General features: G+C 44.6%; 1 protein-coding gene across 1 annotated transcript in view; it reads left to right on the forward strand.

The window, feature by feature from the left end:
• LOC139066146 (zinc finger protein 585A-like) overlaps window positions 1-11169 on the forward strand; it is a 42834-nt gene that overhangs the window by 7121 nt on the left and 24544 nt on the right. The window contains exon 3 of the mRNA XM_070548169.1: window positions 3098-3586. Coding sequence (XP_070404270.1) covers window positions 3098-3586 — 489 coding nt within the window. The remainder of the gene's footprint in view (window positions 1-3097; window positions 3587-11169) is intronic.

Consider the following 11169-nt stretch of genomic DNA (forward strand, 5'->3'; position numbering starts at 1 on the left):
GCACAGATTATTAAGGATGCTTGTTTCAGCTGTGAGATTAGACGATAGGATCAATGAAAAAATAAGTTATCACACACTCCATGGAAACTTTCAGAGAATCCACAAATAGTAGCTTTCAAACGGTTTTGTTACTTTTTGCAAGTTTAGAAAAGCAGCAGATGAGACAGCGTGTCTGATAATTTAGTTTTTCATCTGATAATATTAGAACATGTCAGTAATGTCTGAGGAGCTTTTACAAACACTGTATAACTAACACTACTGGAGAGGGTATGGATTACACAGAGACTTCTGGGGAGCCCAGTTAGGGGGGGGGGCATTTTGCCTTGGCCCCCAAAATGTCTTGAAACGGCCCTGGGTGTGTGACTGAGTTTTGAAGGTGATCTGAATTGTATCAGATGTATAAATATTACATGTGTGTAACTTATTGTTTTTTACTGGTAAAAACGTGTAGTGGAGATAAATCTACCTACATTTTACTTTTCAACACTTTGTTTTGTTTTCTTGTTTTTATTTAACTATTTTCCTGTCCTGTCTGTCTCTCATCTTCCTGCATCTCCTCTTAATTCTCCAGAAAATCTGTTGCCTGGATTCTTACTTTTTCACCTCACCAGTTACTTTTGAGCAGATCAAAGGGATCTCCTGACCGAAAAGCGCAGAGCGCGTTTTCGATGCTGCGTGAGGTGACATCACCACAGCACAGGTGATGAGCTCCGCAGTAGCGCGCTTCAGGCACAAATAAGACAGAAAGTAGAGAACATGTGCGGACATGAACGATCGTGTGCTAATTATAGTTTTTTGGTTGCGCCACTTTGAGAATGGACCGTGCGCTGGAAGCAGCTGCCTGGATCGCTGCGCAACATTGCGCTGTGCCGCTCTCTGCTCAAAAGAGTCCAAAAATGATATAATATAGAAAACTTTTTTCCGGCTCCCCGGATGTGTAGGATATACAGCTCCCCCATAATTCTATCCCTGCTCCTGGATGAAAAGCCGGACATTTTCATCAATACAAGAACCCGCAGTCCGGACGCACGGACAGAGAGTGAAAAGTGGACATGTCCGGGGAAAACGGAACGTACGGTCACCATAGTCCTCATAAAGCAGGAAATTATAGATACAGTATTTTGCTCGTGCCCTGGGCCCTGGGCAATTAATCCGGCCTTGGGCGGAACCGGTTCGCAGCAGCGCAAGTCTGCCGCCTCTCCCTCGCGCTGATCTGCCGGTACCGGCTCTCCCTTGCGCTGATCTGCGGCTCTCCCTTGCGCTGATCTGCTGGCTCTCCCTCGCTCTGATCTGACTTGCTCTGGTCTGGAAGAGTTGTGCGACACAACGAATCGATGACGCAATTCGTTGCCAACGCTTTTAGTAATCGATTTTCATCGAATTTATCGATTCGTTGTTGCAGCCCTAGTTGCTCATGCATTGAATGTTCATTTCTCCATCATAAGCCATCTCCAAAGGCATTTCAGAGAATATGGCAGTACATCCAAACGGCCTCACAACCGCAGACGACGTGTAACCACACCAGCCCAGGACCTCCACATCCAGCAGGCTCACCTCCAAGATCGTCTGAGACCAGCCACTCAGACAGCTGTTGAAACAATTGGTTTGCATAACCAAACAATTTCTGCACAAACTGTCAGAAACAATCTCAGGGAAGCTCATCTGCATGCTCGTCGTCCTCATCGGGGTCTTGACCTTACTCCAGCTCGTCACCATAACAGACTTGAGTGGGCAAATGCTCACATTCGATGGCATCTGGCACGTTGGAGAGGTGTTCTCTTCACGGATGAATCTCGGTTTACATTGTTCAGGGCAGATGGCAGACAGCGTGTGTGGCATCATGTGGGTGAGCGCTTTGTTTATGTCAATGTTGTGGATCGAGTGGCCCATGGTGGTGGTGGGGTTATGGTATGGGCAGGCATCTGTTATGGACGAAGAACACAGGTGCATTTTATTGATGACATTTTGAATGCACAGAGATACCGTGATGAGATCCTGAGGCCCATTGTTGTGCCGTACATCCATGAACATCACCTCATGTTTCAGCAAGATAATGCACGGCCCCTTGTTGCAAGGATCTGTATACAATTCTTGGAAGCTGAAAATGTCAGAGTTCTTGCATGGCCAGCAAACTCACCGGACATGTCACCCGTTCAGCATGTTTGGGATGTGCTTGACCGGCGTATACGACAGGGTGTACCAGTTCTCACTAATATCCAACAACTTCACACAGCCATTGAAGAGGAGTGGACCAACATTCCAAAGGCCACAATTGACAATCTGATAAACTATGCGAAGAAGATGTGTTGCACTGCATGAGGCAAATGGTGGTCACACCAGATACTGACCGGTTCTGAGTCCCCAGACCACCAATAAAGCAAAAAAACTACACATTCCAGGGTGGCCTTTTATTGTGGGCAGTATAAGGTACACCTGTGCACTTCTCATGATGTCAGATCAGCATCTTGATATGGCACACCTGTGAGGTGGGATGGATTATCTCAGCAAAGCAGAAGGGCTCACTATCACACATTTAGACTGATTTGTGAACAATGTTTGAGAGAAATGGTAATATTGTGTATCTGGAATGAATTTTAGATCTTTAAGTCCATTTCATGAAAAATCGGAGCAGAAACAAAGGTGTTGCGTTTATATTTTTGTTGAGTGTATATATATATATATATACTCAACAAAAAATCTCCCAAAATGCTATTTAGTAAGATTCCTTTGCTTTGTAGTGCTCTAGCCTGCTGAGAGCTTTAAAGTGAAAGATTGTTACTGACAGCAGCTACATCTAAGTGTTTATTCATTTTCCTTTTGACTGAATAGTTGCTGATTTTATCTTGGAGACGTTTCTCCTCACATCAGCTTCAGATCTAAAGCTTGGGTTGTGAGTAGGAGGCTTAGAAGTTCTGGTCAGAAACAAACACGCTGATTGTGATGGAAGTTTTTATTGTTCCTAAAGTAGAAATCTGTTTTTATCTAAATGAAGTTCATGTTCTTGGTCCTTTTTCCCACATCATGTAGCCAGTATCACTCATGGTGTAAATATAAAGGTATGGTGGTCTGTAACATCATGTGTCTGTGTTTCCTACAGATGTTCCACAGCTGGCGCTGGTTAAAGAAGAAGCTCCTGAAGAACAGAGTGCTGGTGTGGACCAGCAGGACCCAGAACACCTCCACATAAAGGAGGAACAGGAGGAGCTCTGGACCAGTCTGGAGGGAGAGCATCTCTGTTTGAAGGAGGAGACTGAAGCTGTCGGGTTTCCTGTTACTGCTGTTTCTATAAAGAGTGAGGATGATGAAGAGAAACCTCTGGTCTCACAGCTTCATCAGCAGCAAATAGAAGACAGAGATGTTCCAACCAGCAGCTCAGCTGACCAGATGGCAGCAGAAACTGGTGGAGGAGCAGGAACTAGCAGGAACCCAGATCTGAACCCTCATGAACAAACATCTGATTCTTCAGAGACTGAAGTTAGTGGAGATGAAGATGGTGTGAATCTGGACTCTGAGCTGTCAGACTCTGGGTCTGAAACTGGAGATGAAGATGATGACTGGAATGAGAGCAGGTCTTCTGAGTCAGATGGTAAGTCTGTCAACAAGTTCTTCACAAGTGGTCTCTCCAGAGACACGTGAGGGAGACAAGTCATCCAGCAATAAGGTCTTCAGGCTGTTTGGTTCATAAGAAATGTGTTAGAGTGAAGCAACATGTAGACTCGTGCAGGAAAGTCCAGAAGAAACCTAAATCATTTAGTCATGATGAGTGTGGAGAAAGGTTTACTACAAATGTAAATAAACAAATCACATGAGAGTCCACACATAGCAGCTGCTGTTCCAGAGTATGGGCCAGCCTCATCCCACCCATACTCTGCTTCTGGCCGCTAACAAGGGGTGTGTGTGTGTGTGTACATTCAGTTAATAAACATACAGTAACATAATCCCTTCTGTTTATCCGAATAAAATTACCAAACAAAAAGAAAACAAAGAACAAATAAAGTAAAATAAAATAAAGAATAAAATAATAAAACATGATAAGACAAACACAACTGACAATAACAAACAGCAGCTTACAGAGACATAAGTGAGATAATGGAAATCAGTGAAATCAACACCATCATAAACTAAAGAAGAGCTATTTCATACATGTTGATGTGAATTTACTGTGATGCAACAATTCTACAATTTAGAGCAGTTCCTGTAAAGAGATTGGGAAGGATTAGCAAGACCATATAATACACAGAAAACATCAGTAGAGTTTATTGAAACATCAGATGAATTTAAAGCTACAGGTCGCACACGGCTGTTTCTGTGAATGAGGAACAGGTAGTATCAATTCATGCAGCTCTAACTATGGCAGAAGCTGAGGCAAGCCAGGCGTTCTTCATCAAAGGGCTTGTCCGTGGACTGAGAGTCCCGGTTGAAGAACGGTTTGGAACGGTTAGAGTCCTCGTCCGTTGATCAGGATGGTTTCAGTCTTAAGTTTATGAGTTCCTTGAAGTCCAGGTCTGGAATGCAAGAATGGAGTTTGGGATGTGAGAGCGCACAGTTCAACTTCTCAGTAGGGAGACGTCTGGGTCCTTCCATGGTGTGTTGAGGTGGTTGTCCACCTGTCAGGGAGCTGATCTTGTCCCCGAAAAGCCCTTCTGATCCTTTGACCGTGAAACCAGGTTGGAGATTGGGTGCAGGTGATTGAAGTAGTTCTCCTTTTCCAGCGTCTCTTCTTCGCTGTGTCCTGTCGTAGTTGTGTCCAGGTGGTCTTCAGCCAAGGTGGGCGCAGGTTATGTTGTCATGTAATAATAATAATAATGTTAATAATTAGGGCTGCAACAAACGATTATTTGGATAATCGATTAATCGGATGGGGTCTCGACACGATTAATCGATTAATCGGATTACATGGGGAAATTTTTGAAAACTGCTAGGGAAACGTTATTTCTCTCCTTCCTTCACTTTATTTAACACAACATTATTAGAAAACAGTTCAATAGCAGAAAAACAACATGCCATCACCTAAATTGTCTTATAAGGTGTATAGACAGAGACCCTAAGCTACATCTATCTGTGACCTAAAATGCTTGGTCCAAGTTAAACAGCTTAAGGGCAGTTCTCATCTGTTTTGTTTGATCTCATCTGTTGACATTTATTTTAAATGTAATTAAACATAGGCTGTGAATTAATCAAAATTGATCACTATTTCCAAAAATGACTGAAAAAATACCAAACAAAACAAAAGTAAATGAATGCCATCCTCCTTGCGATGATGCCCTGGGCAACTGCCATAAAGTCACATCAAGAAATGCTGCTGATCATTCCAATGATCCCAAATAGACTCACATTAGGCCACATGAAAGCAACTGAACCCAAAAATATATTAACCAGTATATAACTGCACTCTCACACAACACGCCTGCAGCAACAGTTAGGACTCCTCCCTCCCTTTTAAAAGCGTTTTTGCTTCTGAGGACATTGTGGTTGTAAAACCACATGCTAGTAGTCTGGCCCCGGTGTGATCAACCAGTTTCTGCGGGAATGTGACGGCAGAACCAGGGCCAGATTAACACTTTGTTGTACCCTGGGCAACAATATTCAAGGGCTCCATCATCACGACCCAAGGATCACCATAATGTGGTCACATACAGAATATATTACTGTAATATGCAGTAAATATACTCAATACTTGAATGCCTGACAACACGTAACCCGCCCAGAGTAACCTTTGACCCACCTCGTGTGGACTGACCAATGAGAAGAGGGTCTTAACTTGAGGCCCTCTCTTCATTGGTCCGTCTGCATGAGACTGACTCTCAACTGACATTCAGTCGTAGGCAGCGAAGCGTCTCTGTGCAGCGCAAAAGCCCGGGTGGACAGTTTGTTTAATGTAGGGTGACCATATTTCCATTTCCAAATAAGAGGACAGGGGATCTGTGCCGATGACGTCACACTATGGCAATGCCACACAAACCATGTTGGGACCCATTTTTTGTAAGAACTAAATTAATATCAGATTCTGCCAATTAAAGGGCTCTAAAACAATTCATATGTAAATATTTTGCATATTTAATGCAAAATCTCATTTTTCTGCTTTAGTGCTGCGACAAGGTTTTATTAATAATAAATTATTATACCTTTTGTTTTACTACAGCATCGGTAAGCTTCCTGTGCACAGATTATTAAGGATGCTTGTTTCAGCTGTGAGATTAGACGATAGGATCAATGAAAAAATAAGTTGTCCCACACTCCATGGAAACTTTCAGAGAATCCACAAATAGTGGCTTTCAAATGATTTTGTTACTTTTTGCAAGTTTAGAAAAGCAGCAGATGAGACAGCATGTCTGATAATTTAGTTTTTCATCTGATAATATTAGAACATGTCAGTAATGTCTGAGGAGCTTTTATAAACACCATATAACTAACACTACTGGAGAGGGTATGAATTACACAGAGGCTTCTGGGGAGCCCAGTTATTGGGGGGGGTGGGGGGTGGCATTTTGCCTTGGCCCCCAAAATGTCTTGAAACGGCCCTGGGTGTGTGACTGAGTTTTGAAGGTGATCCGAATTGTATCAGATGTATAAATATTACATGTGTAGAACTTATTGTTTTTTACTGGTAAAAACGTGTAGTGGAGATAAATCTACCTACATTTTACTTTTCAACACTTTGTTTTGTTTTCTTGTTTTTATTGAACTATTTTCCTGTCCTGTCTGTCTCTCATCTTCCTGCATCTCCTCTTAATTCTCCAGAAAATCTGTTGCCTGGATTCTTACCTTTTCACCTCACCAGTTACTTTTGAGCAGATCAAAGGGATCTCCTGACCGAAAAGCGCAGAGCGCGTTTTCGATGCTGCGTGAGGTGACATCACCACAACACAGGTGATGAGCTCCGCAGTAGCGCGCTTCAGGCACAAATAAGACAGAAAATAGAGAACATGTGCGGACATGAACGATCGTGTGCTAATTATAGTTTTTTGGTTGCGTCACTTTGAGAATGGACCGTGCGCTGGAAGCAGCTGCCTGGATCGCTGCGCAACAATGCGGAACCGGTTCGCAGCAGCGCAAGTCTGCCGGCTCTCCCTCACGCTGATCTGCGGCTCTCCCTCGCGCTGATCTGCGGCTCTCCCTCGCGCTGATCTGCGGCTCTCCCTCGCGCTGATCTGACTTGCTCTGGTCTGCGCGCAACGGCGGGCGGGAAGGGGGGGGGGGGGGGGGGGGCTTTTGGAAGAGTTGTGCGACACAACGAATCGATGACGCAATTCGTTGCCAACGCTTTTAGTAATCGATTTTCATCGAATTTATCGATTCGTTGTTGCAGCCCTATTAATAATGATAAATCTCACACACAAAGTTGTGATTTTTGCTTTCCTGAAATATTTAGAGTGTTTAGAGCTTTTAATAGTTTAAATCTGTTAGATTGTTACTGATAGCAGCTACATTTAAGTGTTTCAGTTTTCCTTTTGACTTTAGTGATGAGTCATGCTTCAGCATGTAGGTGTAGATTCTCAGTCATCCTGGACACCATCAACCTAAGAGATTTAATGAAAACATCTGGACGTTTCTGGTTATTAACTCTCATCCAAGAGACATTTTCAGCTCTAAACCTTGGGTTGTGAGCAGAGAAGAGGGTCTTTGTCCCCTTGAATAACAGGTTCCAAACATTACGCTGTTATTTCAGCTCCAGCTCGTTGCTCTGCGCTGACGAGACTCTCCGGCGCAGCGTCAGTGGCTCGTTTTTGCAGGAGAGCTCCCAGACGCATCTTTTTGCGTGGGGATTCAGGTTGTGCTCGTTCCTCTATGGTTCGGATGGCCACTGCTTCTGGTGCTGTTTGCCCCTCTAAGCTCACGATCTCAGCCTGTAATTCAGCTTTGATTTCAGCCAGTGCGTTGTCCTCAAGCTCATATCTGCCACGATAACGAGGATCGAGGAAAGTGCATTTTCGCATTAATTTGCGCACTGAATCAGATTCATACTTGGCCTCCAGCTTTTTTAAAATTGTGGTTTTTATTGACTTTGTAAGCTGGAGGTCGTTTTCTGACACAGCCAACACGCTCTCCCTGCAGAGCTGGAGTATGGGGAGGATAGAGGAACTGGTCAGTCGCACAGCTGTTTTTCATGACGGTCGCTATTTTGTAATACCGCGTGTATACGGTAATACCGTAATACTGCCCAAGCCTGATTCCTTCCATTTTTTGTGCCATCTTTCCTTGATGTTTTAAAGGCTGCTGTTTTGTATTCTATGGGTTTTTTATTTTAATAAAGTATTAAAAAAGAAATTAAATAATTTTTTTAATAAAATCACATGGGTTTTATATGATTTACTGTACAAGACCGGTGACATCATGACGCAAACGTGGTGACGTCATCACGCAAACCAGATGACGTCATTGTGTCGTATGCAAATTAGCACGTGACGTCATTTGGCGACATCAGTGACTTTTGGGGGGGACTTCAGCTACTTTCAGTCAAAAAGAGTTGGCAACACTGCCTGGAGTTAGCCTAGACTTTTGTTCGCACATCAGCGCTACCCGAAGCTAGCACAGCATTTTGTCCACACTATAGTACAGTGTAGCACAAACGGAGGTCATATTATTAATTATTATGATAAGTACTCACTCACCGTTGTCCTGAGGGCCAGTGTAAGCTGGAGTGGCTGTGTCCACGCCGCTCTCTCGGCCATTACTCACTGGCCTCTCACCATAAATGGCGTCCATTTTGGCAAACCACTTCCAGTGCCACCAGTCTGCCCCACTCCTGCTGTTGTGGTCCTTGACGGACCTGTACTCAGCTTTTAGTTTTTTTACTTTTTCGCGGCACTGCTTAGAGGTGCGTTCAAAGCCATGGGTGGACATTGCCAGTGCGAGCCCAGGGTTTCTCTTACATAGGCGTAGCCGTGGTGGCCCGTCAAGGCTGAAATCCCACCGCCACGCCTACAAGATCCCAAGTTTTTTTTTTTTTTTTTTGCGCTGTTTCCCAAAGAAGCAGCGGGAACTACTATGTTGTCGCTTGTGATCACAGCCACCGGCGGGCAGCAAGGAGCAGGCAGGGCAAGGTGAAGTTACAGCATAAGTTACTGAGTTTAAAATTAGAAAGGTAGCAGCGGATATAATGCCTTTTGGTTTACATGTTTCAATAGCAAATGAGTGTTGACGATCTTGACAGGGTTTCCTCCAGTGCTTATTAGGCCAGGTTTTCCTCCCCCCACCAGGCTAAGCATCACTTATTCATGTAAAATTTATTTATTTTTTCATGTCTTAACTAACTGTCACAACTGTATTACGATGTGAGCGCAACAGCGACAACTTAAGATCGATGTGTGAGCAGCCTGAGAGGTCGGGTGTTTTCATCTGAACCCTTAAAACCTCCAGCAGGCTACGCTGCACTATTGACGTGTTAGCGCGCGTAAAAACACGTTAGATGCTTCTTCTGAAGCGGGAAAATAACACCTCTTCTTAAGCAGAGCACGACGTTGCCTCGGCTCGTTCACGGCCGAACCGGACTGAGCTCGATGACACTGACCCAGCACAGCCACCGGGTCGTTGGAGCTGCCCCGTGACTGCCTGATGGAAAACCAGCGGGTTTCATCAGACTCGTAAAGTTTCTTGTTTTTGCTGGGGACCCCCTGTATTTTACCGCTCCCTCCTGCAGTCTTCCCCTATTAAAATTTACAATGATTCTGTAAATTCCGTGTTTCAATAGAAAAAAATCTGTGCCTCTGTCAGCTGCAGTAAATGTAGTCTCCAAATAATAAATAAGAGGTGCATTCATCTGTGTATCTCCTTTGATCCGCATTGGTGATATTTTCAGCACCAGAACAGTGAAACAAAGAAAGATTCCTGAGTTTGTTAGTAATTTTATTTATTAGGTGCATCTAACCTGTTCTATTTTTCTCTGAAATGAGATCAAATCAGTGCTTCTATGGGTTGTCTCCAATCTACACTGGAAAATTTTACTGTATTTAGAGACTTGTCATAATTTCTCCACAAGCCCCCCCCCCGCCACAGCTGGAAAAATTCCTAGGGGAAACATTGCGGGCCCCTGAAAAAAATTTTCATTCCGCACTGAGCCGTCCAGTTCGCGCTGGACTCTTTCGTCAGCGAGCAAGGAGAGGAAGAATTTAACCTCTTCATTGCTCCCGGGGTTAGAAGATGAGGTCTGAGAGCAGGGAGAAGACATGATGTCGACGCTGGAGAACACAGTCAAAAAATGGATGCTCAAGATTGAGTTTGGTGCGATTCTGTGACATCACTACAAATAACACCGCAGGGCCAATGAGTATATTTTATTGGGGGGGGGGGGGGGGGCATGACTTGACCAATCGGTGAAGAGTGGGCGTGTTGGGCCGGGTCGGCCTGAAGCAGACCCCTTCAAGACGAGGGCTGAGAATGAGCCTTGGTTTGCCCGGAAAAATGCCAGACCACCCAGATATGTCAACAACCTACGCTACCCGGCCCGGGCCGACCCGGTACAGATGGGAATGGCCCAAAAGTGGTACTCATCACTCGCTCTGACTCCAGCCAATAGGGTGGAGAACCCAACCACTTGGAGAATGCCCTGCTCAGGGATCCTAGGAAACTCGCGTTCCAACCAGAAAAGCAGCAGCTTTTCCCTCTCGGCACCTCTCAGTCTGGTCTCAGTCACAGCTCTCCAGCTCAGCAGTTCAGCCGCAACCGATTCCTCTATATGCCAGCTCCTCTCTCCAGCTCCTTCTTTACTCAGCTTCAAAACCTCTCGATTCACTGCGCTTCTTTCTCCAGCTCCTCTCAATCTGGCTTTTCAGCTGTTTGTGCAGACCTCTTAATCAGCTGATGTGCACCAGCTGCCCTGTGGGGAGCAGCAGCAGGCCAAAGGGTTCCAGATAATGGCTCCCTCTGGTGGGGGAATTTAGCTGGATCATGAGGTTCACCCAGGCCCCCACAATGCGGCTTTAAAATTGGTCTCAACCCGGAAGTACCAAAAATTGCAGTTCCACCCTCATCCGCTGGGGGCTGGTGTCAGAAGCGAGCAAATCCTCATTGACTCCCATGTTAAAAATACCAATTTCACAGCAGAAATAAACATGTTTACAGCCTGGTTCCAAAACATGTTTTTTGTTTAAATGATCTAATTTACACTCATGATAACTCGGAGGGGGGTGAATTTTTTCTCTCACTCTTCTGTTTAAGTGTATTAAAAGC

The sequence above is a fragment of the Nothobranchius furzeri genome, chromosome 2 (assembly GCF_043380555.1).
Source record: "Nothobranchius furzeri strain GRZ-AD chromosome 2, NfurGRZ-RIMD1, whole genome shotgun sequence".
Taxonomy (NCBI): domain Eukaryota; kingdom Metazoa; phylum Chordata; class Actinopteri; order Cyprinodontiformes; family Nothobranchiidae; genus Nothobranchius; species Nothobranchius furzeri.